Genomic DNA, 27,965 nt, shown 5'->3' on the forward strand with positions numbered 1-27,965 from the left:
AGCGATTGATTACAAGAGAATCTCTTGACTGTGCATTGATATTGATATTTCAAAAAAAGAATAAAAAACGGCAGCCGTACTCACCATAGACTTTGCCAATCAGTTGGCGCGAGCCACTGCCACCAGTCCCGTATTCTTGATTATACACGTAGTTGACAGGTGACAGCGGGCCTGCTACACCTGTAGTTGACAGCTGATGAAGCTGGAAATCTTTTTGGTACATGCAATCTTGCTGGTATCTGTACGTGAAATCCTGCTCAGGCTGCAGGTATCCAGGCGGGGACAGACAGCAAGAGTTGCCGGTCAGCAGGTTTTCACTGACGGTCGGACCATTATTGGAAGCCGGTGCTGGTGCTGGCGCATTGCTTGCCTGGGACTGACGATTCTTAGTTGGTTTTACCATGACCTTTCGCCTTTTGAAGTCTCCGTGATCAAAGATACTGGAAAAATCTAGCACAACACACCAATACCCTCCTCTATCTCCGGGTGCGGGATCAATACAAAAAAAACACGGATCGATACATAACTTTTTCCTTATTGCACGCTTCCACACACGAGCATCTGGTGAAAATTTGTAAAAGTCATAATTTTCGATAAAATATTGATAAATTTGACCAGCTATGGCCATCTTATCATCTGCTGCATTAATTGCAGACCATATTAAATAAGCGTAGGTTATGTTGGGCTTTTTGAACACGTACTGCAGTGGTGTACTCATCTCGGAAATCTCTGGACAATAGAACACCAGACACTGTGCATTGTCATTAAACAGATCAAGCGCGGGTGACGGCCGGCATGAATGCGGCATGAATACGGCATGAACGCGGTCAAGCGCGTGGCATTCTAAAAAAGTCACCGGAAAATAACCGAGAAGTGTTAAAATAAAAGCGGCCGCGGCTGTATGTGTTTTTGACAATTAAACAGTGAATATAGAGTGAATAAATAATGATTCCCTATGTGAAGAGAGATTCAATTATGATAGCTGCCAAAGAGATCTAGCACACAAGTACTCTCAGATGGACTTGTTACATGGAAAGAAAGGAAAACAAATGCAGTCCCCAGCGCTTAAATAATAAAGATACTTAAATACCAAATATAATGTCCAAAGTGCAATGTCCCAATGGAATAAGTGGAAAGGGTAGTGGCCCAATTGTCCAAATGTTGCAGTCCTGGGAAGCCTTTTTCTTGGTGTGGGTTCTCCTGTCATGAAAAGAAAAGACAGCAGACCATTGCGCAGTACCCAGGATCAATATGGACTCTTCTTAGCAGGAGAAAATTGCCTACTTACAGACTGGTAAATTGTTGCATTCGGTGGATACTATCTGTGCTTTATTTATTTATTTATTTATTTATTTATAAAATATTTTACCAGGAAGTAATACATTGAGAGTTACCTCTCGTTTTCAAGTATGTCCTGGGCACAGAGTAAAACAAAATAATACATAGTTACAAATACAGTTACATAAATGAACAAGGTATACATTATATACAAGACATTGCATGCACAGTTAAAGAAAATATATATTATGAGCGTATGAAACAGTTACAGACCAGATTAAAGTGTGAGACAGCCTTAGATTTGAAAGAACGTAAGCTGGTAGTGGATATGAGAGTCTCTGGTAGGTTGTTCCAGTTTTGGGGTGCACGGAAGGAGAAGGAGGAACGTCCGGATACTTTGTTGAGTCTTGGGACCATGAATAGTCTTTTGGAGTCTGATCTCAGGTGATAGGTACTGCATGTTTTAGGGGTGAGGAGCTTGTTCAGGTAGCTGGGTAGCTTGTCCAGAAAGTATTTGAGGGTGAGACAGGAAAGGTGAACTTTGCGCCTAGACTCTAGTGATGACCAATCTAGTTCTTTGAGCATTTCGCAGTGATGTGTGTTGTAGTTGCACAACAGACTGGTAAATTGTTGCATTCGGTGGATACTATCTGTGCTTTATCAAACGGCTTCTCTCCACGGACCCCACGTGGTGCTCTGAATGCCTCCAATGTATCAGACTAGGTGGATTCTCACACCACAATCATCCAACAGATATACCCAGAATAAAAGATAGGAAAAAATGGTGCAATACAGCAACACTTTACTAAAAAAGTTAAAATAAGGGCAAAACACACTTACAATGTATCATGCATTTCCAAACGATTACAAGAATGCCATCCGCAACATGTATTCAAACAACTCGGCTTCAGCAGTGCCGGATCTGCGTCTCTCTCCCCCCTCTTGGCTGCAAGTGATCAGACGCTTCCCTGATGACGTCACCGCTTCATCGGTGTCGATCATACACCTGCTGACCGCACCAATAAGGTCCTCCCTAATCTATGGGTGATTATTCCTGAGACGGTTTGGATAACAAATGGCAAATGAGAAATTAGAAGAAGACAACTTGATAGCTTAACAGCCCAACAAAGGCAAGAGTTCTCTGTCAATTTTCTTGAGAAGAGAGAGGGCTTTGGCACTTGAAGCATCAACAAACTCTTTCGCTAAATAGATACAATCAATGAGACAGAACAAAAAGCTACTGACAAAGGGGGCTCTGTAGAAACTCACTCTCCAACAAATGGACAATAGCTTCAAAATGCTTACTACTACCTGTTGCCTCTAACACAGAGCTTCCACAGAGCAAAGTTGGAACACGTGAAATTATTGCCCTCCCGCCCCCCCCCCCCCCCCCCAAGTTCAACGCAGACGCAACCTTTTCCTCTAACATAGGCTGAACTACAGTAGGAGCAGAAGGTTCATGAGACAAGTAGACTGGCACTGGTGTGCTCTCTTATCCAGGAAGAGTATACTCAAGCTGAGTCCATTAGGAGAGTGTCAGTGTTTTCCTCCCAGTGGGCGTCAGGCGGGGTGCTCTGCTCGGTGTCCCCAACATGGATTCTTTTACATTAATCTCCCTGACTTAGTGCACTTTATTTTGTTTTACAGTGCACTTATAACTGGTTTTATTTTTTTATTTGTTTATCTGGTTATTTATTTTCTCATTTGTTCCCAGGACCTGTGAGATTACTGTTCCTCAGCTTTGCCAACCAATCAGTTGGGTTCTAATATGCTCCCTTATCTGGGCAGAATACACCCAAGCTGAGTCCGAGTTTACATCTCAGTGGGCTTCAGGCAGGATGCTCTGCTTGGTATCCCCTCATTTGCACTTATACCTGGTTTTACTTGATTATTATTTTTCTGGTTATTTATATTCAAAGCAATTATATTGCCATTCCTCTGATTGTCCGTCTTTGACAGCCAATCCATTTTAATCAGATTAAAATAGGCCTGTGGCATGCAGATGGACACTGTGGTGCGCTCCCGTATCCATGGCAGAGTATACCCACACCAGTCCACTAGGACAGTGTCAGATTTTGCCTCCAAGTGGGCGTCAGACAGGGTACTTCACTCGGAATCCACCTTGGATTCTTTTTCTCTCACCAGCAATATATAGTGCACTTTATTTTTACATTACAGTGTACAGTTTATTAGCTCTTGTTATATTTAATTTACTGTTTTTAGTTTGTTTGTTTGTTTGTTTGTTTGTTTCATTGGTTTACCTCAATGAAATTTCCATACAGTAGTTATGATTGAATGGCCACAACTGTATAATAAAACTGGTAAAAATAGGCCTGAGACATGGAGACCACTACAGGGGAATGGGGGCAGCCACAGGACCACTGCTATTCCTACCAGAAAAAGCAATTGGAACATCTGCTGCTATTCCTGCTGTTTTATGGTACCTCCACTGCTAACTGAGTCTCTTGAAAAAACCCTCCTCAGTCTCACAGGAGGGGCACCATCAGGGCCCCTCCTGCCCCTACCTCCACTCTCCATAACAAAAAATGTCATTTGTAATAACATATTGTAAATTATGTAATATTCTGGTGAAACCAGAACACCCATTCTGAGAGCCAAAATAAGATAAACAGATCATATTTTTATGTAGTTAATTTGGAAAGTAGCAATTCCTAAACTCATCTTTTAAATGGCACTTTTTCAACCTTTCATCTTTTTCATGTGCTTGGCAATTTTTCACATTGTTTTTACTTTTAGCTAGTTTAATTGCAGTAATAGATTTGGGGAAATACTGTGCAGTCAGGGAATACTACAAGGTTTTCTATTAACTCAGGATTATAACCTTAAAGTAAATTGGTCTTAAGGATATTAATATCATTGTGGGATTTCTCCTAATTTCTTGAAGTATTAAATAGATTTTTTTTTTGTTTTCTGTTTATAACAGCTATGTGGTTCCAATCCTGATTTTGGACATTACAAGGATGCTGATGGGCAAGAGACAGATACTAAATTAGCAGAGACTCCCTATACCGACTACAGATGCAGTGGGGCGATTTTTGGAGAAGTAAATTGTCTCACTAACCAAGTCATGGAATTCACTATTACATGTGAGACTGCTGTTCAGGTAAGAGTGAAAAAAACTAATTTGGACATTATTGTGTTTTTATTGTGATTTTGTGAGCTGTAATTGTACCTGTCATACTGTGTAACTAAAATGCATATTAGATTTTGGGTAGTTTTTGAAATCTAAGGAATCTTAGCATTTCTAGCCAAAGGCATTGCATCTTACTGATCAGAAAAAGACAAAATAGAAAACACGTACAGATGCAGCTAATGTTATTGCCCTCGTTGGTGTGCTCCTGCATGTGAAATAGTATCTTAGCCCCATCCCCATTCTCAAACGAGGCTGCAGTGTGCACAGTATATACCACTGCAATAAGCCAGCGGGAGTGACATTAGCTGCATGTGTAGTGGGCAGCCCTTTATTCGTTTAGCAGACAAAGAGGCACAATTTCGTAATAATTTATTTAAATCATTTTGTATATCCCCTTTCCAACTATGCAATGCTGTGTATATGAACTGCAAGAAGAAGACAAAGTGCACCAAGGTAAGTTTTCAAGAACTTATAAAAAATAAAAATGCAGATTGCCAAACATACAATTTAAAACCAGTACTTTAGACCAGGGGTGTGCAAACTATTTGCGCTGGGCCCCCCCCTTGCTTTCAGGCGTGCGAGGGTCATGTGACGTCACGCCATGACCCTGCGGCGTCATTTGCCATCGCGTTGCCATGGCAACGGCTCATGTGACATCACGTCACATGGTCCCATGGCGTCATTTAACACTGCATTGCCATGGCAAATCAAGGTAAGTTGAGAGTTGCAGAGGCCTCACGTGATCCCCCTGCATTATATGAAATGCCTTGGGGAAGAGCGCGGGGCCTCTGCAACCGCCCGTGCCCCCCCCAGTTTGCGAACCTCTGCTTTAGACAAAGCAATAGCCACGTGAGTCCCAAACATATAACAGCATTCACTACGTGGATCGTGTCTTCCACGAGGAGCGAAGCAATGAGGATTCTCATAAACCGGATGCGGAAACAGATTGTCCTCCAAATTAGACCAATGTCCCAGAAACACAGAATGCCTTACACATCTCGTACATCTAGTTACAAAGTTATATACATAGTTATGTAGCAGGGTCCCCCCTGGTCCCCCTTACCCTCGCTCCGGTGGGGGCTGTTGCTGCTGTGGGGGCAATCGCATCACCGGGGGCTCCATCTTGGTTGTGTCCGCGCATGTACAGAGGTTTGCGCATGCGCAGTAGCGATGCAGCGGCCATTTTAGTGAAGGAGAAGTGGCAGCAGAGCCGCTCCGTAGCGCATGGACGGCCCACAGTCGCGCATGCGCAGTTACCGACGGCCATTAGAAGTTCGCACAGGCGCAGTACCCATAGCGTACATGGTCCTAATGTTAAAGAGGCCCCTGGGGAACTACAACTCCCAGCAGCCCCAGAGGCTGAAGCACATGTGATGCAACAGCAGCCAATAGGGCTTAGAGCTTCCCCTGCAGGAAAGGATACATTGTTGTGTGCTGCAGTGAGTTATCAGTTGAAGACAGAGGAGGGTGGGTATGTGTATGGAGCCAGTGGCTCATGCACTAGGCCAGACATCCCCCTTAGGCCCCAGCTAGACCCCATTCACCTCAGCTTGAGGTTACTACAGGGGCTCCCCTTAGATAGGGACAGGGTCCTGTAGAACCCAGACAAGTGAAGGTCCAGTCAGGAAGAGGAATATCCTGGCCAGTGATTGCAGTGAATCACTCTCTGCAAGTGCAGAGACCGTCATATCTATCCAGGTGGGATTGCCCCGGAGGAGCGTCGTGGAAGGCATCGCGGTGGCGGAGCCTTTGAGAAGATTGTCTGCAGGTCCGAGTGCAGGAGCACTCAGCAGGTAACCCTACACCTAAGTGCACCATCTATAACATCCTCATACTTGTGGGCCGTGCGGTCGCCACACACTTGGGGTTTGGGTGTGGGACAGTGGACACGGTGTGGGGACACGGTGGAGGGTTGTGCCCTGCGTTGGCGCTTTGGGTAGTTGTGCTATTACTATTATAGAGTTTACAGAGTGAGAAGTGTGATCATATTGTATAGTAAAGACCGTTGCTATTTTACATGTAGTGTATGTGTTCATTTGAATGTGTCCTGCGAGGAACAACTCCCGCTCTGCTGGGAGCCATCGCAGGTGGAGGCGCAGTACCATATATATTATTGTTCCAGAGGATACCCCAGGCTCTCACTGGTGGAGGCTCAAGCCTCCTGTGAGCCTAACAGGTAAAGCACCACACCGGGTAATACATATAGATTTCTCCGCACATGCACCCTAGCTGCGATTGGGGGGGCGGGGGAGGGGGAACTGTGTTACAGTTACATAGTAGATGAGGTTGAAAAAAGACATACTGTACGTCTATCAAGGTCAACCTATGCTGAATTTATAGACAAGAAATAGGGGAGCGAACCCCTCGGGATACTGTGGCTACCAAAACCGTGGTGGTTCAATTTATGCAAGTCCCTGGTAGCAAGAGGTGGACATCCTTTAAATTGTAAAGACAATAAGCAACCCAGATTTAGCCGTGCAGACTAAAGCAGGGCGGGGGGCTTTTAACCGGGGGAGATACCTGCGGGCACGTCCAGGGAAATGTTTGCGAAGGTACCCGGGCGCTATCTCTCTTTGTTATATCTAATGTGCAGAAGTAGAAAAAGAATGGTGTAATACTGCCTGTAAATGGTTTTCGGGTGGTATCCTCTTGTGACTCGGAACCCCAGCAGGATCTATCCAGGACCCTTATAGTTAATGAATACAAAAGAGATGGGGGAGCACAATGGTCGGAAACAGGCAGTGTTATATAACTAATAGTTACTTTTTTCTAAGGTGAAGCAATTGTAACCTGAGTAGGTGTGGTAGCTCAGGTGTCTAATGTCTAATTGGGAGGGTGGACACACATGAGTGTATGTGTGTTGGTGTAAAAGTGGAATAAAGGTATATAAGACTTACACGGCCTCGTGTAAGCCCAGTCGCATCAGAGTTTCTTTAGGAGTCCCGTGTGCTTCTGATGAGGCTTTTCTTCTTGCGATGCTGGTTCTTCTTCTTGTTTTACAGTCCACTTCCTTCTTTGGTTCACAGTGCCGCTCCAGGGGAAATTTCCTCTCGTGTAAACAAAAAGGAGGATAGGGTTAACACATATAATTGTATACACGTCAATGAGGGGGGGGGGGGGGGATGGTGTGTTTATAAACCACCAAGATTTGTATTCTATATAATATAGTTTAGCACTCACACGGGCTAGTGTGAGTGTAATCCTATCTTGGTATCTTGTTCAAAAGAAGTTGCCCAAATCAATATCAGGTAATGAAAGGGTAGGGTATGAGGGTATTAATAATAAATATATCACAATACTCACACGGGCCAGTGTGAGTACACACTTCTAGCGGTATCTTGTTCTTTTGTTCCAGTAGTCACCGATGGTGAAGATGGGGTTTAACAAATAAAAGACACTAATGTCTGGGGGGTAAAAACTATCTTTAATAAAAACATGAAAAATAAGAAAAATAAAAACAGAAACAAACTCAGAATACAAACGATTCTGTGGAAGGTGAATGCAAGGGGTAGGCAGTGTGGTGTATAGTTGTAGGGGGTCTCTCTCTTCCGCGTCCGGATGGAGAGCTGCAACTTCACCTCTGCCTCCTCTGTAGTGTGCTTTAAAATGTTCCAGGTAAAGAGCAACGCGTTTCGTCCAGGTACTGGACTTCCTCAGGCTCTGTGTATGTGGTACTCCTATTCCCAGCTTCTTTTATTCTAGGTTTGGCCAATCGTGGCTTAGATGTGGTCTCCGTTCCGCTTTCTGATGCGACGCGGCGTCGCCATCTTGTGAAGTTGCGCGCGCATCCCATCCTCTATTGGTGTTGCGCGTGTAATGAATTCTGGTCATTAATAAAGTTATTCATTGTTGAGGGGTCGCGTGTCTTGCTGTCATAGGCAAGGCAGCCCCATGTCCTTAGTAGTGTCCGTGGATGTCTCAATAAAGTTTATTATTGAAAAAAAGATTTCAAATTGAAAAAAATGAAAAAATGACGATGGGAAAGTTACGCACATATTCCCCTGCATGCAGTATAAATGTGTGCTCTATTGAGGATCTTTATGTGTTTCTCCTTATGTTGTGAAGTCTCAAAAGGGATAAAAATAACATAGAGGGTGTCAAAGATACTGTATACCTAAAGTTGCTGCTATATAAGATACATTATACTGTACCATATGTCTCTCGATGTGTGATTAAATAAAATAGTATATTTATAATAAATAATGTGTTTTTATTGTGTATTCATTTTATAAAAAAGGGGTGGTCTTGTTTTTAAATTTAAAATGAAAGATATGATACAATATTGATTTTATCGATTTATAAATAGTGTATGCTCTAGTGTGAATTGCCTAATAAGGTGATAGACATAGTTGAGTCTTGTGTTGATTAAAAGTGATTGGTGTTTAAAGTGCAAGGTGTTTAGGCTTATTTTGATTAAATTAAATTAATTGATCTGTTTGTAAATTAATTGAGATAGTTTGTGGATCAATAAGGAATGTATAAAAAATGTATAAAATATGTTATCATTTTAATAAAAGTGAGTAATTTAAATATTTAAAGTGCAGTGTGATTAGGGTTACTTATGTGAGATTAATTCAAATATCTATTCAAAATTGGTGAAAATGGTGTTGATAGTGATATTCCACGATTTAATATTGAGCGACATGCTAAATTGAAATCCTATGTGAGTAAGTATGACGGGTGGGATATCATGTTCTAAGTGTGTGCCATCCAAGTTTAAAATGGACTACTGAAAAGGGTGAGTAGAATTGATAATGCCTGAAGCAAGCTAGTATATATATTTAGACAAAAAATATGTCTAAAAATGAAAACAACAAACAATGTCTAAAAATGAAACGGGAAAATGGTCTCTATCCTTGATAGATCGGTGCAAAAAAGGGGGGGTATTCCATAAGATAAAAAATAGTAATGTTCTACGTTTTTTAAAAACATTGTGGTTAAAACAGTCCAATCCTAATGAACAGAGGATATTAAAAGACAGCTAATGACACATAGCGTTTCCAAGCACTATAGTTTATTCCATGAAGGCAACCCAAACCTTCTAACATATAAAGGAATAGAGAGGGTAGACGTTAATTGGAGAGGTGGGGATCGCCTACGTAAACTTTGCCAACGAGAAACCTTCTGGATATACAAATTAAAGACATTGATACCCAGAGGGCTCAACATAGACATAGATCTGGGGGCATTTATGTGAGCATCCAGGCTACGGCCCACATACTCCACCCTCTGGACAACATCTATGTTTAATCCATGGCAATAACTAATCTACCTTTTTCCTCCAATAAACAGATACTTTCACTCAAGACTTCGAAATTCCCTCTGTTCATTAGGATTGGACTGTTTTAACCACAATGTTTTTAAAAAACGTAGAACATTACTATTTTTTATCTTATGGAATACCCCCCCTTTTTTGCACCGATCTATCAAGGATAGAGACCATTTTCCCGTTTCATTTTTAGACATTGTTTGTTGTTTTCATTTTTAGACATATTTTTTGTCTAAATATATATACTAGCTTGCTTCAGGCATTATCAATTCTACTCACCCTTTTCAGTAGTCCATTTTAAACTTGGATGGCACACACTTAGAACATGATATCCCACCCGTCATACTTACTCACATAGGATTTCAATTTAGCATGTCGCTCAATATTAAATCGTGGAATATCACTATCAACACCATTTTCACCAATTTTGAATAGATATTTGAATTAATCTCACATAAGTAACCCTAATCACACTGCACTTTAAATATTTAAATTACTCACTTTTATTAAAATGATAACATATTTTATACATTTTTTATACATTCCTTATTGATCCACAAACTATCTCAATTAATTTACAAACAGATCAATTAATTTAATTTAATCAAATTAAGCCTAAACACCTTGCACTTTAAACACCAATCACTTTTTATCAACACAAGACTCAACTATGTCTATCACCTTATTAGGCAATTCACACTAGAGCATACACTATTTATAAATCGATAAAATCAATATTGTATCATATCTTTCATTTTAAATTTAAAAACAAGACCACCCCTTTTTTATAAAATGAATACACAATAAAAACACATTATTTATTATAAATATACTATTTTATTTAATCACACATCGAGAGACATATGGTACAGTATAATGTATCTTATGTAGCAGCAACTTTAGGTATATCTTTGACACCCTCTATGTTATTTTTATCCCTTTTGAGACTTCACAACATAAGGAGAAACACATAAAGATCCTCAATAGAGCACACATTTATACTGCATGCAGGGGAATATGTGCGTAACTTTCCCATCGTCATTTTTTCATTTTTTTCAATTTGAAATCTTTTTTTCAATAATAAACTTTATTGAGACATCCACGGACACTACTAAGGACATGGGGCTGCCTTGCCTATGACAGCAAGACACGCGACCCCTCAACAATGAATAACTTTATTAATGACCAGAATTCATTACACGCGCAACACCAATAGAGGATGGGATGCGCGCGCAACTTCACAAGATGGCGACGCCGCGTCGCATCAGAAAGCGGAACGGAGACCACATCTAAGCCACGATTGGCCAAACCTAGAATAAAAGAAGCTGGGAATAGGAGTACCACATACACAGAGCCTGAGGAAGTCCAGTACCTGGACGAAACGCGTTGCTCTTTACCTGGAACATTTTAAAGCACACTACAGAGGAGGCAGAGGTGAAGTTGCAGCTCTCCATCCGGACGCGGAAGAGAGAGACCCCCTACAACTATACACCACACTGCCTACCCCTTGCATTCACCTTCCACAGAATCGTTTGTATTCTGAGTTTGTTTCTGTTTTTATTTTTCTTATTTTTCATGTTTTTATTAAAGATAGTTTTTACCCCCCAGACATTAGTGTCTTTTATTTGTTAAACCCCATCTTCACCATCGGTGACTACTGGAACAAAAGAACAAGATACCGCTAGAAGTGTGTACTCACACTGGCCCGTGTGAGTATTGTGATATATTTATTATTAATACCTTCATACCCTACCCTTTCATTACCTGATATTGATTTGGGCAACTTCTTTTGAACAAGATACCAAGATAGGATTACACTCACACTAGCCCGTGTGAGTGCTAAACTATATTATATAGAATACAAATCTTGGTGGTTTATAAACACACCATCCCCCCCCCCCCCTCATTGACGTGTATACAATTATATGTGTTAACCCTATCCTCCTTTTTGTTTACACGAGAGGAAATTTCCCCTGGAGCGGCACTGTGAACCAAAGAAGGAAGTGGACTGTAAAACAAGAAGAAGAACCAGCATCGCAAGAAGAAAAGCCTCATCAGAAGCACACGGGACTCCTAAAGAAACTCTGATGCGACTGGGCTTACACGAGGCTGTGTAAGTCTTATATACCTTTATTCCACTTTTACACCAACACACATACACTCATGTGTGTCCACCCTCCCAATTAGACATTAGACACCTGAGCTACCACACCTACTCAGGTTACAATTGCTTCACCTTAGAAAAAAGTAACTATTAGTTATATAACACTGCCTGTTTCCGACCATTGTGCTCCCCCATCTCTTTTGTATTCACGTCCAGGGAAATGCCCGAAAATAAACCCCAACCAGTAGCAATATGCCTCACCCACGCCCTGTGTCCCGGACTAAACCCAGCGGTCAGTACTCACGACTCCTTGTGTGAACTGCCAGAGTGCTGGTTGAGGGGTTGCTCAGCGGTCTGCTGTACGGTGGTGTCCTCGTGTGCTCCAGCAGGAAGTAGAAGAGATAGGTGAAAAAGCGAGTGACGCCGCGGTCACGACTCCTCTAAACAGCCAAACGCATGTAGAAAAAATAAAAAACTTTATTGAACAAACAAGTGAACAGCAGCCATAGTCATCCTCTGACGCGTTTCGTTTGGCTGTTTAGAGGAGTCGTGACCGCGGCGTCACTCGCTTTTTCACCTATGCTGAATTTAGACAACAGATACGTTATCCTATATTTGTATTTACAGTACCTTGATCCAGAGGAAGGAAACAAAAATCTCCAGTGACATATCATCCAAATTCTTTCCTGAATCCAAATATTGGCAATCAGACTACTCCCTGGCTCAACATCCTTCCCATGTTTGTTTGTTTTTTTTTTAGAATGCCCATTGACTGCCAATATGTTTATCTATGCCCCTTTCAGTGTATAGATAAGCTCAGTGAAAAGCAATGCATTTTTTTGCAAATGCTTGTTTTTATTTCATTGCAATGTGTATTTTTTTAGGTTCCCCATTCATTGCCAATGTGGCAATCCATGTCCATATTGTGGGCATGGTTTACCATAGTGACAATCAATGGGTTTATTTGCAAATGCTTGTTTTTATTTCATTGTGATGTATTTTATTTGGTGCTTGTTTTTTTTTAGGTTGCCCATTCATTTCCATTGTGGCAATCCATGTCCATATTGTGGGCATGGTTTACCACAGTAATAATCAATGGTTTTATTGGAAAGTGTAATGTATTGTACTGTTATGCTAATGTTATTTTATTGTGTATTTCTTTTGTTTTGAAAATAAATGGGTAAATGTGCTATTAGCCATTTTTGGCAACTAGTGCCTTTGCCAATTTGTATGTGTGGTGATGGGGGTAGAAGGGGTGGGAGTAGGAGAAGTTGCCCCAGGGAGGGTGATTAGGCCCCTTAGGTGGGTAACGGGGTGGGGGATTAACCTCTTAATTACTATAGCAGTTATTAACCGCTAAGTTAATTAAGGGGTTAGTGGCAACTAGTTTGTTTATTTTACTGTTGCTGCCCATGGAGAACAAGGGTGGTCCTTATCCTGGCAGGGGTGAGTACAACTTTAATTTAGTTTATGTTGGCGGGATAATATTTTTTTTTTAATGGGCAAATGCGCTATTATTCAGATATTCTGGATAATATGGATTTGAACACACAATCCCTGGAAGCTCTAACCCCAGAACCCACCACATCATATATATATATATTTATGTCAAAAGGCAAAAAATACCCAATGCTACATCCAATGTGACAAAATACATTGTTAAATATGTAAATATTAGTATTCTCATGAGTAACGGTCATTTAGTTATACACTTTGGCCAAAGCGTTATAAGCCTGCAGCCACTTCACGGCATGACCAGAATGCAGGTCCTAACACTACCTGTGAAAATCCTCATTTACCTCTGCAGTGGAGGGAGAATGATCTTAATAGAAATGTCCTGCACAGGTCCATGGAAAAAGATGGTACTTAGGAGGGGCCACCCACTTCAAAGCAACAGTTTTTGCCCATTACTGTTGGGGGTAGAGTGGGTGGGTTTTAGGGTGCCCATTCATTTCTATTGAGGTTATCTTTGATTCATTTGAGGGCATAATGTAGGTAACCATACAGGAAATCAATGGCAGTATTGGCTAGTATTGTTCTTTGTATTGTATTATAATGTTTATTTGGGCTAGAGGGGGTGGGTGAAGTTTGGAGTTGCCCGTGGTGGGTATTTATGCCTACCGGGTGGGTAGCTGAAGGGGTTAACCCCTTTCTTACCATAGCGGTAGTAACTGCTATGGTAATGAAGGGGTTAACTCCTCCCGCTAGCCTCCCAGTAGGCAGAAACACCCACCATGTGCCAAATACCTCCTTCACCCACCCCTCTATTCACAACAAACTGGGCACTGTATTTAACCGTTTAATTACCTTAATTGTTAGCTGTTATGGTAAGGAAGCTGCCTGGAAATGTATTTTTATTACATAGGATTGAAGCCGGGGGTCTCTGAGCTGGTATTAATGCGTGTCAATTTTGGAAAAACCCAGCTTCAATCTGATGCAGTAAAAATAAATGTTTTCTTCAGAGTTCGCAACGCGAATCTCAGAGCCACTAGAACAGCTTGATTTCACAAAAAATGCGAGTTTTTGAATATTTGGAGCTCCCACTCGGTTTGCTGTGCAGGCGAGCCACCAATTGGGAAGAAGCACTTCTCGAGCGAGTTTGGCATGTTATCGGAGATTTCTAAATAACTAGACTTGCAAACTTGTTTGAGAAGTGTTCAAAATTCTCAATAAGTCACTTATCGAAGCTACTAGAATAGGCCCCTTAGATTTGAGCATACCTCTTGGGGTCTCCTCAGACTGTGATGGGTGACAAATAATTTTGCCCTTAAGGAAATATGATAGTACAGGGTTGATGGAGGAGATATTAAATAGGTAATCATGCCAGATTCTGTTGGGAGGCTGTGTGGTGATAACTTTGATGTTAATATTTCAAAATGCTATTATCTGTTTTCTCTTTTTATTATTATTTGTATTATTTGTGTTAATGTGTTGAATTTTGAAAATATAAGTAAGATTAGCAATAGTAAATATAATTTTGTGTAAAAGTATGTTTGTCTGTATATCTTATTGTTTTTTCTGTATTGTAATGTTGTAATGTTGTTGTTTAATGCTTGTAAACCAAATAAAAAAAACTATTAAAACTAAAAAAACATGAGAATCTTTAACCCAATCTATCTTGTTTTTTTCAGACTTGTTTTATATCTATGAATAACTTATTTGAAGCCTTTGATGCCTTTATGGAATTTCCCTCATTAGAATATAAGATATGGTTAGCAGTTGCAGTAAAAACTGCTATTAAAACATTCAAGGAAAATATTGCTCATCAGGTAAGGTTTTTTACATACTGTATGTCATTCAGAGCACGTCAGTAAGTGAATTACTGAAGCATTGTAGTGGAAGGGAGTGCTGTAGTTTAGCAGTCTTTTATGTTGCTCGTGGTTTTGCCTTTATACTTCTTTAAATAAGACTATGAAGGATTATAATCAATATATATATATATATATATATATATATATATTGTGACAGGGTCATTGACTCCGTGTATGTGAATAGGAGATGGCAGTATGCATGCTATCCAGTAAACGAGGGGTTAACTCAGCTTGTCAAGCAGACCACAGGTGATTTGAATTAAGCTCCTTCACCTGCTTTAAAACAGGAAGAGGAAATACCTCTGGGGCGGCAGTCTCTCTCTCTGAGGCATAGAGGGAAAACAGAGGAAGTGTTAAGACAGACACAAGCTGCCCAAAGCGATCCTGTCCCAAGAGGGAAGAATAAAGCTCCCAGGTAAGGAGCCAACTGCGTTTGCTGTATTTTATTGGGCTGGAATAGGTTAGCTAGCCATCCAGATAGTTAGCCTGCACTTTTGTTTAGCTAGTACCCCGACCGGGGTTAGGATTTTTGTTTCGTTTCAATTTTAAAGGGATAGTGTACCCATTGTTTAGTTACCGTTTTTGGACAAATAAACACATCAGCATTATTTCACCGGAAAAGACGTGTTGTCTCCTCACTTACCACGACCATCCGTCACACGTGGTGTCAGAAGTGGGATGTCGAACACCCTGTAAAAGGGGCGGAGCTACAGATTGCGTCTGGTGGAAACTGTCCACACGGTAGCTGCCACTATGGAGGACGTTGTGAAGGCCTTAGTACACAGCACCGCTGTCCAGCAAGAAGCTAACAAACAGGGACAGGACAGCACGGCTGCACAACGCGAGACGAACCGGTTATTTGCAGCCCTGCTTGATGTTGTTGCAGACACACAGAAGCAGCTGATTGAGCAGCTGACCCAGATTAAAATGGGCTTGTCAAGTACGGCCCCGCCACGGCCCGTCCAGGCGAACGAGTACCTACAGAAAATGACGCCACACGATGACGTCGAGGGATACCTCAGGTCCTTTGAGCGAATCGCTTCCCGGGAAAGGTGGGCCCGCTCCAAATGGGCCGGGATTATCGCACCCTTTCTACTGGGGGAAGCCCAAAAGTGTATTGTGACCTTGACGAAGAAGCCACAGCAGACTATGACTGTCTGAAAAGCGAAATCCTTGCACGGATTGGTGTGACTCCCGCAGTTTGTGCACAGAGGTTCCATAAGTGGAAATACCAGGAACAGAAGCCTCCCAGATCCCAGTTATGGGATTTGATTCACCTAGCGACCAAGTGGCTAAAACCAGAGGAACATAGCCCGGCACGGATCCTGGTGATGGTGGTGTTGGACCGCTTCATTCAAGCGTTACCCCAGGACCTTCAACAGTGGGTGGGACAGGGAGATCCCCTGTCTTGTGATGCCATGGTAGGCGCAGTGGAGCAGTTTCTGGCTACCCGTGAACTGTCACGCTCCACTCGCACCAACTACAACCCACGTCCCAACACGACCAGTAGAGGCCAGCGCTGGCGCCAGGACACATGACCGTTCACACGATTTGAACGGATGGAAGAAAACCCGGATTTCAGAAAGGGTTTCAAGAACGAACTGGACCAATTGTTTGTTTTGAGTGTGGGGAGACGGGGCATATTAAGGCTCACTGCCCACAGTTGTGTGAGCCAATGGAGTGTGCATATGGTTCTGTGAAATCTGAATTTTGTGGAGTGGTGGGTATGACCCACGAGGGAAAACGTACCCACAACTTCCTCACCACGGTGATGTTAAATGGAAAACCAGTCTCCGCACTGGTAGACTCAGGGAGCAATATTAACTTGGTATCCGGGAAGTTGGTTAAGCCTCTCCGGTTACCCCAGGGTGAGAAGTTGCGGGTATTATGTGTACATGGGTGTACGCTTCCGTACACCATGACTCTGATAAAAGTAAAGGTCGAGGGGCAAGTCATCGAAACTATGGCATCAGTTGTACCAAAGTTACCCCATTCCCTAGTGTTAGGCTGTAATTTCCCTGGTTTTGACACCCTGATCAAAAGACAGCTCACCTTGAACAATCCTACTCCAGATGAGCTTTTTCCGTTTTCAGACCCCGAATTAGTCGCCGAGGTGTCTAAAACCCCTAAGTCAAAACGAGAACGTAGGACCGAAAAAAAAGAGGTACACCCCCACCCCAGTTAGCACTGGTCACTACTCCTAACGGAGAGAGACCAGAGGGAGAAAAGTTGTCCGAGACAGGGCCTGTTGAGGCTCAGGTATATGAGTTACCCGTGGAGGTAACCGACCAAACTCCCGATGAGGAAGGTTTTGGGAATATAGAACTGTCCATAACTAACTTTGGTAGAGAACAGGCTAATGATCCCCAGTTGAAAAATGGGTTTAGCCAGGCGGTAGAAGTTAATGGGGTCCCGGTAGAAGGAACCACAAAGGAATCCTATCCATATTTCTATATTAAGAATGACTTGTTATACCATGTGAGCCAAGAGGAGGGCCAAGAAATAGAAAAATTGTTGGTACCCAGTTCCTTAGTGAGGAAGGTCCTAGAGCTAGCACACTCTCATTTGTTGGGGGGTCATCTGGGCGTAGAGAAGACACAGCAAAGAATCCTAAAAAGGTTTTACTGGCCAGGGATATATAATGCAGTAAAGAGATTCTGTGCCTCTTGTCCCGAGTGTCAGTTGACAGCCCCCCGACCAAGGTTGAGGGCACCATTGATCCCTATGCCTATTATTGAGGTCCCATTTGAGAGTATTGCCATGGATATAGTGGGTCCCTTGGAAAAATCTGCCAAGGGTCATCAGTACATTCTGGTGATCCTAGACTATGCCACTCGATATCCAGAGGCACTACCTTTACGTAACACTTCCTCCAAAGCTATAGCTAAGGAATTGTTACAGGTATTTTCCCGACTCGGGATACCGAAAGAAATCTTGACAGATCAGGGTCCCCGTTTACATCTAAGCTTATGCGAGACTTATGTGTAGAGCTAAAAATACAGTCCCTAAGAACCTCTGTCTACCATCCGCAAACGGACGGACTGGTAGAACGATTTAATAAGACGTTGAAGATGATGTTGAGAAAGGTGGTCGCTAGTGATGGGAAGAACTGGGACACCTTGTTGCCCTATCTCTTGTTTGCTATCCGAGAGGCACCACAGGCCTCTACGGGGTTTTCCCCATTTGAACTCCTGTATGGGAGACGCCCAAGAGGGATTCTGGATAGCCTCAAAGAAGAGTGGGAGCAACAAGCTGTGCCAGGGAAAAATGTCGTCCAATTTGTGGAAGATTTGAAAGACCATATTGCGCATATTACCCCCATAGTCAGACAGCATCTAGAAGAGGCACAGAGGGCCCAACGGAACCTTTACAACAGACAGGCTATGGTTCGTAACTTCCAACCAGGGGATCGAGTAATGGTCCTTGTTCCCACGGCCGAAAGCAAGCTGTTATCACATTGGCAGGGGCCATATGAGGTTCTAGAACAGGTCGGCCCGGAGGAAGGTCGAGCAGATCTATCACATAAATCTATTAAAAGCCTGGAAGGATAGAGAGGTATGTCTGTCCGTAGTAGCTAACGAATCCAGGAAAGGGGAGGAACCACGTGTTCAAATATCGGCAGAACTTACGCCTGAACAACACAGAGAAGCTGTAGATTTGGTAAAGAGGAACAGAGATGTCTTTTCCAGCGTACCAGGGAAAACTAGGATGGTTTCTCATGATGTCGTCACCAAGCCTGGGGTAGTCATTAAGATAAGACCTTATAGAATCCCAGAAGCTAGAAGAGGGGCTATTCAGTCAGAGGTAAAGAAAATGCTAGATCTAGGCATAATTGAGGAGTCCCATAATCAATGGTCCAGCCCTATTGTCTTGGTACCTAAGCCAGATGGGACAATACGGTTCCGTAACGACTTCAGAAAAGTAAACGAAGTCTCGAAGTTTGATGCCTATCCTATGCCACGGGTAGACGAGTTAATTGAGAAGTTGGCGAGGGCACGTTTTCTAACCACTTTAGATCTTACAAAGGGTTATTGGCAAATCCCCTTAACGAGGTCAGCAAAAGAGAAAACGGCCTTCTCCACACCTGATGGTCTATTTCAGTATACTGTTTTACCCTTTGGTCTTCATGGGGCGCCTGCAACCTTCCAAAGATTGATGAATAAGTTGCTACACCCACACTCGAACTACGCCTCAGCGTACTTAGACGATGTAGTTATTCATAGTCCAGATTGGGACTCACATCTAGTAAAGGTTGAAGCAGTGTTAAGAACATTTCGGGAGGCGGGTCTTACAGCCAATCCAGCTAAATGTTCAGTCGGCCTAGCAGAGGCAAAATATCTTGGCTATGTTGTGGGAAGGGGGACAGTAAAACCCCAGCTCAATAAAGTTTAGGCCATTGAGAGTTGGCCCCGTCCCCTTAAAAAGAAACAGGTTAGGACGTTTTTGGGCATTGTAGGTTACTACAGGCGATTTATACCCCATTTTGCAACCCGGGCTGCACAGCTGTCAGATCTAGTAAAGGCAAAGGCACCTGAGGTTGTAAAATGGAACGGTAATGCGGAGACCGCATTTGTAGACCTACGCACAACGCTCTGTAGTCACCCAGTCTTGGTAGCCCCGGATTTTAAAAAGGAGGTTTTTTTGCAAACGGACGCCTCCGAAGTAGGTCTCGGAGCAGTACTGTCCCAGTTTGTAGGAGAAGAGGAACACCCGGTCCTCTATTTAAGTCGCAAATTGTGTCCCCGCGAACAAAGATATGCCACAGTGGAAAAAGAGTGTCTGGCCGTAAAGTGGGCAACAGACACATTGAAATATTACCTTTTAGGCAGGTCTTTTACACTCATAACAGATCACGCACCACTACAGTGGATGCAGAGAAATAAAGAAAAGAACTCGAGAGTTACCCGTTGGTTCCTGTCGTTGCAACCTTTTAACTTTACGATCCAACATAGGCCAGGCATACTGCACGGTAATGCTGATGCACTCTCTAGGGTGCACAGTCTCGGTGCACGGGCCGCTCCACTCAGTAACGTTACGCTGGGAAGGGGGATATGTGACAGGTTCATTGACTCCGCATATGTGAATAGGAGATGGCAGTATGCATGCTATCCAGTAAACGAGGGGTTATCTCAGCTTGTCAAGCAGACCACAGGTGATTTGAATTAAGCTCCTTCACCTGCTTTAAAACAGGAAGAGGAAATACCTCTGGGGCGGCAGTCTCTCTCTCTGAGGCATAGAGGGAAGACAAAGGAAGTGTTAAGACAGACACAAGCTGCCCAAAGCGATCCTGTCCCAAGAGGGAAGAATAAAGCTCCCAGGTAAGGAGCCAACTGCGTTTGCTGTACTTTATTGGGCTGGAATAGGTTAGCTAGCCAGCCAGATAGTTAGCCTGCACTTTTGTTTAGCTAGTACCCCGACCAGGGTTAGGATTTTTGTTTCGTCTCAATTTTAAAGGGACAGTGTACCCATTGTTTAGTTACCATTTTTGGACAAATAAACACATCAGCATTATTTCACCGGAAAAGACGTGTTGTCTCCTCACTTATCACGACCATCCTGTCACAATATATATATATATATATATGAAAGAACAAAAATTGTGGCGCCAAAATAATACTATGATGCTGTGTATATTAATAAACTGTAGTGCTGAATATTATATATTAAAAGTGTGTATAAATCCTAAATGTGTTTTAAAAAACAAAAATGTGCAATAGGAATGTTATATACTAAACATGATAAACAAATTCTCCTTAAAACGACACCATAAGATTATGCATTACAAATAGTGAAAAATATGACTAAAAAAGTGCAAAAAGTGCTGAAAATAGACCAAATATGAAAAAATGAAAAAAAAAAATATATATAGTTATAATATAAAATCCAACCAGTCCTTCAATATTCAGTCCATAATAGGAGGTATAGGATGTGTGCAAAGGGATCTTCTGCTGCTCTCACACGGGATAAACCACCTCCACGGATATCTACAAACAGAAAAAGAGAGAGAGCGCACGCCCCATAGCATAATACTGCGTGATTTATTATAAAATTGGGGAAGGGATGGAAGGGGGGGGGGGAATCGCACTCACAAGATAAAAAGGTTTAAAAGGCAGTTTGTGAATTATATCACCACCATCCGGTACTGCTGGGCGAAGTCACTTCCAGATCGCTGATCAAGATCACCGCCGACCGGATAAGGACGCCGTTATACCGTCTGTATGCTGTTCAAATTCAGCTCTCCACTCCGAATGGCCGCTATAATCTTCCCGCGCTGGGTATGGCCTCGTGCGCGTGCGCAGCGTCTTCGTGACGTAATCGCGCTTCTCAGTATCCCTGACGCGTTTCGTCACCAATCTGCGACTTTCTCAAAGGGCTGATGATCTTGATCAGCGATCTGGAAGTGATTTCGCCCAGCAGTACCGGATGGTGGTGATATAATTCACAAACTGCCTTTTAAACCTTTTTATCTTGTGAGTGCGATTCCCCCCCCCCCCCTTCCCTTATTTTATAATAAACCACACAGTGTTATGCTATGGGGCGTGCGCTCTCTCTCTTTTTCTGTTTATATATATATATATATATATATATATATATAGAAAGATATACTTAAGTATATATATATATATATATTATATATATACAGTCCAGAGCATAACAGTGTTGCACACTAGCCTTCTCAAAATTCTGATGCTTGTCCCATAAAGCAGATAATAAACTTGTATAGTTACCAGAGAATCCAGAACTGGTCCGGTGGTCCGGTGACAGAGAGACAGCACACAGTGGTATAGAAAAAAACTGTATTAAAGATAACGCAGGACACCAAAACCAACGTTTCAGTCCTCAACAGGGACCTTCCTGAGGAAGTGTATATATATATATATATATATATATATATATATGTATGTATATATATATATATATATATATATATATATATATATATATATGTAACTATAAAAATACTAAGTGCGCAAATGAAAGCAATTAAACAAAAATAGTAACAGTTGCTGCCTGAATGTTAAGCTATACACAATAGCACATATATAGGGGAAGGGAAGAACATCGGCGCAAAACTGCTAACTAAACAATAAAAATTGAGCATAAATGGACTGAGGATATATTGGGAATTGCTGGTTGCTCTGAAATGAAATGAAAGAAAACAAAATATAGTGAAGTACGTTTTAGTAAAAGTATATGCGCAAAGGTAGATCGCTCGTTACAAAGTAGCAGATGTTAACAAGCATAGAGGATATAATAATCCTCTCCGTCCTGCTGCCTGGATTCACGATGTGTTTGTCCTCCACGTGGAACGCCGAGATCCTCTGTAGTGGCTCTCCTCCAGCTGCAGCTATTCTCCTGTGCTTTCTGGTTGTTCCTTCGATCTCGCGAGACTAGCCCGCTGACGTCACTCAACCGGGATAACGGCCGCAATTCGAGTATACTGTCCAGGGGTGATCAGGAGATTCTGCTGGATGTAGATACTGGATAGGGGAGCTAAGAGTTGTCTTAGAGCCTCCACCCTTATACTTTTACTAAAACGTACTTGTTTTCTCTTCATTACATTTCAGAGCAACCAGCAATTCCCAATATATCCTCAGTCCATTTATGCTCAATTTTTATTGTTTAGTTAGCAGTTTTGCGCCGATGTTCTTCCCTTCCCATATATATATATTGAAGCAAAAGGTGTCTGAGGGGAGGTACATAGGACCCAGCACCTTCCAGGGTGTGTTCCCTTCACTCTCACCTGAGCCCTAATTAATGAGCTTCAAGGTTAAAAGGCAGCACAGACAGCTTCCTGGGCTGCTGCTGTGCTGGTCTGAAGGCACACACACAGACAGCCCTGAGAGATACTGCAAATGGAAGCTGCAGGTACAGTGTCTAAAGTGGGGGAAGAACTTAGTTTTCCCCACTGGTAGTTAGGGACTAAGCTGTATTAGTCAGAACTCTGAAAAGGAGTTAGGCTTTTTGTTTCTGTTTTATCTTATAAGTTAACCCTGTTCCTGCTTTGTACCTGGCAAATAAACCCTCCTGTGCATCAACACTACGTTTCCCTGCCTTTGATCTGGATAAAAGAGACTGCAGCGTGGTGGGGACATCACAATTGGTGGAGAATGCTGGCCGTCCACAAGGCAGTGAAAGTGGAAAATGGAGGCGTTTCTATCCTCGCTCCAGTACAAGCAAACAGAAACTGCTGCTATTCTGTTGCGGGGTTTGCAGGAGATGTCAAAATCCCATCATGAGAGCTTACAACAGATTGCAAAGTCACAAACGTAAAGTACTGCGGCGTTAGTAAAGCAGATGGCGGTGTCCCTACATCAGACGCTAAAGGAAGAACAACACGAGGCGCAACTTTGCCTACACCGAGAGCTCCGAGTCTTGGGGGAGAAAATTACCGCCCAGACTAGCGTGGCTCCACAGGTCGCTCACCAGGTAAAATCGCACCTTATTCAGAAGATGACGATGGACGATGACGTTGAGGCGTACCTGTCAATTTTCGAGCGCACCGCAGTGCGCGAAGGGTGGCCAGTTGAGCAGTGGGCTGGAATAATTGCTCCTTTCCTGGTGGGGGACTCGCAGAAGGCCTATTATGATTTGGATCCAGAGCAGGCGGAAAACTATGAAACCCTGAAGGCTGAGATTATGGCACGGCTAGGTGTCACTGTCGCAGTTCGGGCCCAGCAGTTCCACTCCTGGCGTTACGATGCAGAAAAGGCTCCCCGCTCCCAAATCTACGACCTCATCAACTCTGCACGGAAATGGCTCCAGCCTGACGAATGTACAGCCGCCGCCGTCGTCGAAAGGGTCGTCATAGACCGGTTCCTGAGGGATCTTCCTCGCACCGTTCAGAAGTGGGTCAGCCAGAATGACCCCCAAAGCGCATAGCAGTTGGTCGCTTTAGTGGAACGCCACTTAGCTGCTGAGGAGATGGCCTGGAATACAAGTCCCGATGAGTTTCCCGGTCGCAGGTCCCCGCACATCAGGAGGTCCGGTAAGACTGTTCCTCGGCCTAGTGGCCCACAGGGACTCATAGACTCCCCATAAAGGAGATTGAAATCCCACAGCACATAGAAGGGACTCTAGCCCCACTCCTTCCAATAGACTGGAGAAAAAACCCCGACCCAGTTTTGGGAAGTACACTGAGTGCTACAAATGTCATGAACTTGGACATGTGGCAGCAGTTTGCCCTATGAACCTTGACCGAATGCAATGTGACATTTCTGTGGGGTATTTTTCGGGCGGGGTTCCTGCTGTTAAGCAGACTGTGATAGAGAAAGGTCATTTAGAGAGGAATAGGATGTGTGAAGTCAAAATAGATGGGATACCTGTAAGGGCAATGCTTGACACTGGTAGTACAGTTACGTTGGTCGCTGCACATCTAGTCCAGTCTGGGTTTCTTCCAGGGGTCTCCTTACAGGTAACCTGTATCCATGGGGATGATCGTACTTACCCGGCTGCACAAGTGTACATAGAAAACCCCATCGGCCCAGTACATCATCAGGTCAAGGTAGTGCCGAATCTGATGTATGAGTTACTAGTGGGTCAGGATTTCCCATGGTTTTGGGAACTGTGGGAAAGGAAGTCTGATTGTGTTCAGGATGTGCCCTTGAGGTCTGAGGTTCCCGATCCAGTAGACCTTGGTTCTGTATTAGAGGTTATGGCAGGTGAAGGACCTGAGGTTGAGGACACTCCAGAACTAGATTTTCAGGATTTACAGGTTGCTCCCGTAAAGTTTGCCTCTGCCCAACTAGACGATTTGACGCTAGTAAACGCCAAAGCCACAGTAGTGAGCATAAATGGGGTACCAGTTAACCCTGAGGTTACGCCATCACCACCCTACTTTATCTACAACAATGACTTGGTATATAGGGTGGAAAGAGATGACCCTGATAGGTTAGAGCAGTTACTGGTGCCAAAGCCCTTTAGAAGCCAGGTAATGGACCTGGCCCATAGCCATGTCCTGGGAGGACACCTAGGGGTAAAGAAAACCACTGATAGAATAAAGGCGCGATTTTACTGGCCGGGTCTACACAAAGACGTAAAACGTTATTGTGAGACATGTCCAGAGTGTCAAATGACCTCACCAGTAAAATCGTTCCGTAGTCCGTTAGTACCCTTGCCCATTATTGAAGTTCCTTTTGAACGTATCGGAATGGATCTGGTAGGACCATTACCAAAGTCAGCCCGGGGCCATCAACACATTCTAGTCATTGTAGACTATGCCACAAGATATCCGGAAGTGGTTCCCCTCCGGAATACATCTGCTAAAGGCATAGCCAAAGAATTAATGTTGTTGTTTACTCGGGTTGGGATCCCCAAGGAAATATTAACAGACCAAGGAACCCCTTTTATGTCCCGGGTTACGAAAGAGCTATGCAGGTTGTTGAATATCAAACATTTACACACCTCGGTCTATCACCCGCAAACCGACGGCCTAGTGGAGCGGTTTAACAAGACTCTTAAACATATGTTATGGAAGGCCATAGACCGAGATGGTAAAAACTGGGATTTTCTCTTGCCGTATTTATTGTTTGCCGTAAGAGAAGTCCCTCAGGCATCTACAGGTTACTCCCCTTTTGAGTTGTTGTATGGGAGACACCCACGAGGTATACTGGATATGCTCAAAGAGACCTGGGAAACAGAGTCAACACCCCACCGTAGCATAATCGAGCATATTTCCCAGATGCAGGATCGCATTGCAGCAGTGTTGCCGATTGTGCGACAACACATGCAGCAAGCCCAGAGTTCACAGCAGAACTCTTATAACAGCAATGCCAGACTTAGGGTGTTTGGGCCGGGAGATAAGATGTTAGTGCTAGTACCTACAGTAGAATGTAAATTTTTGGCCACCTGGCAGGGACCCTACGAAGTCCTAGAAAGAGTAGGAGAGGTCAATTACAGAGTCCGGCAGCCCGGGAGGAGGAAGCCAGAACAGTTGTATCACGTGAATCTCCTAAAGCCCTGGATAGAGAGGGAAGCGTTGGTTACTGTCGTTCGGACGGTACCATCTAGGGAACCTTCTGTTCCTGAAGTGAAAGTTGCTGACACCTTGTCTGGCCCTCAGAAACAGGAGGTAAAGGAGTTTCTTGTGCGCAATGCCCGAGTTTTCTCCCCTGTACCCGGGAGAACCTCGGTCATTGAGCATAACATCCATACAGAACCTGGGAAGGTCATACATCTTAAGCCCTATAGACTACCTGAGGCTAGGCGACAGGCCGTTAAAGAGGAGGTGCAGAAAATGTTGGACCTCGACGTAATCGAGGAGTCATTCAGTAACTGGTCGAGCCCTATCGTGTTGGTTCCGAAACCGGATGGCTCGATCAGGTTCTGTAATGATTTTAGGAAACTAAATGCAGTCTCCAAATTTGATACATACCCTATGCCACGGGTAGACGAACTGATAGACAGGGTAGGTGATGCCCGATACTTAACTACCCTTGATCTGACTAAGGGGTATTGGCAGGTACCTCTAACACAGGCTGCTAAAGAAAAAACGGCATTTCCACACCAGGCGGGCTATACCAATTTAAGGTCCTACCCTTCGGTCTACATGGGGCTCCCGCAACCTTTCAGAGATTGATGGACCGGGTTTTAAGGTCCCATACAGACTATGCCGCGAGCTACCTGGATGATGTGATCATTCACAGTAATGACTGGGACTCTCACCTGGGAAAAGTACAGGCAGTTTTAGAATCCCTGGAGGAAGCGGGTCTGACGGCAAACCCTGCTAAGTGTGCCATCGGTTTAGAAGAGACCAAGTACTTAGGGTATACGGTTGGTAGAGGGCTTGTGAAACCACAGGTGGCAAAGCTGAAGACAATTAGGGAATGGCCGAGACCAGTAACTAAGAAACAGGTTAAAGCCTTCCTCGGCCTGGCCGGTTACTACCGTCGCTTTATACCAGACTTTGCCACCCTCTCAACCCCTCTCTCCGACCTAACGAAAGGGAAGAGTTCAGTCATGGTGAAGTGGTCTGACCAGGCAGAGAAAGCTTTCCAAAGCTTAAAAGACGCCTTATGTGCTCATCCCGTCCTGATCACCCCAGACTTCACCAGGGAATTTCAGGTTCAGTGTGACGCTTCCGATGTAGGGATAGGAGCGGTCCTGTCACAAAGAGTCGGAACGGAGGAACACCCCATCATCTATATCAGCAGAAAGCTAACTGTCCATGAGAAGAGATACTGTATGCCGTAGTTGAGAAAGAGGGCTTGGCCATCAAATGGGCGTTAGAGACTCTAAAATATTATTTATTAGGGAGAAAATTTACCTTAATAACCGACCATGCACCTTTAAAGTACATGCAACAAAATAAGGAAAAGAATGCTCGGGTAACTCGCTGGTTTTTGAGTCTCCAGGGGTTCCAGTTCACAGTTGAACACAGGCCAGGCTCCAAACATGGAAATGCTGATGCATTGTCCCGAGTATACAACTCCCTATTTTCAAGTGCTCACCCGATAATGATTGAGCAATGGGGGGGGATATGTGATATATTGAAGCAAAAGGTGTTTGAGGGGAGGTACATAGGACCCAGCACCTTCCAGGGTGTGTTCCCTTCACTCTCACCTGAGCCCTAATTAATGAGCTTCAAGGTTAAAAGACGGCACAGACAGATTCCTGTGCTGCTGCTGTGCTGGTCTGAAGGCACACACACAGACAGCCCTGTGAGATACTGCAAAGGGAAGCTGCAGGTACAGTGTCTAAAGTGGGGAAATAACTTAGTTTTCCCCACTGGTAGTTAGGGACTAAGCTGTATTAGTCAGAACTTTGAAAAGGAGTTAGGCTTTTTGTTTCTGTTTTATCTTATAAGTTAACCCTGTTCCTGCTTTGTACCTGGCAAATAAACCCTCCTGT

General features: G+C 43.4%; 1 protein-coding gene across 7 annotated transcripts in view; it reads left to right on the top strand.

The window, feature by feature from the left end:
- Positions 1–27,965, top strand: part of LOC142463899 (sperm-specific sodium:proton exchanger-like) — a 956,006-nt gene that overhangs the window by 895,814 nt on the left and 32,227 nt on the right. For all 7 annotated transcript variants that reach the window (XM_075566732.1, XM_075566736.1, XM_075566735.1 and 4 more), the window contains 2 exons: positions 4,223–4,402; positions 14,937–15,074. In XM_075566732.1, the coding sequence (XP_075422847.1) occupies positions 4,223–4,402; positions 14,937–15,074 (318 nt within the window). The remainder of the gene's footprint in view (positions 1–4,222; positions 4,403–14,936; positions 15,075–27,965) is intronic.

The sequence above is a fragment of the Ascaphus truei genome, chromosome 12 (assembly GCF_040206685.1).
Source record: "Ascaphus truei isolate aAscTru1 chromosome 12, aAscTru1.hap1, whole genome shotgun sequence".
NCBI lineage: Eukaryota > Metazoa > Chordata > Amphibia > Anura > Ascaphidae > Ascaphus > Ascaphus truei.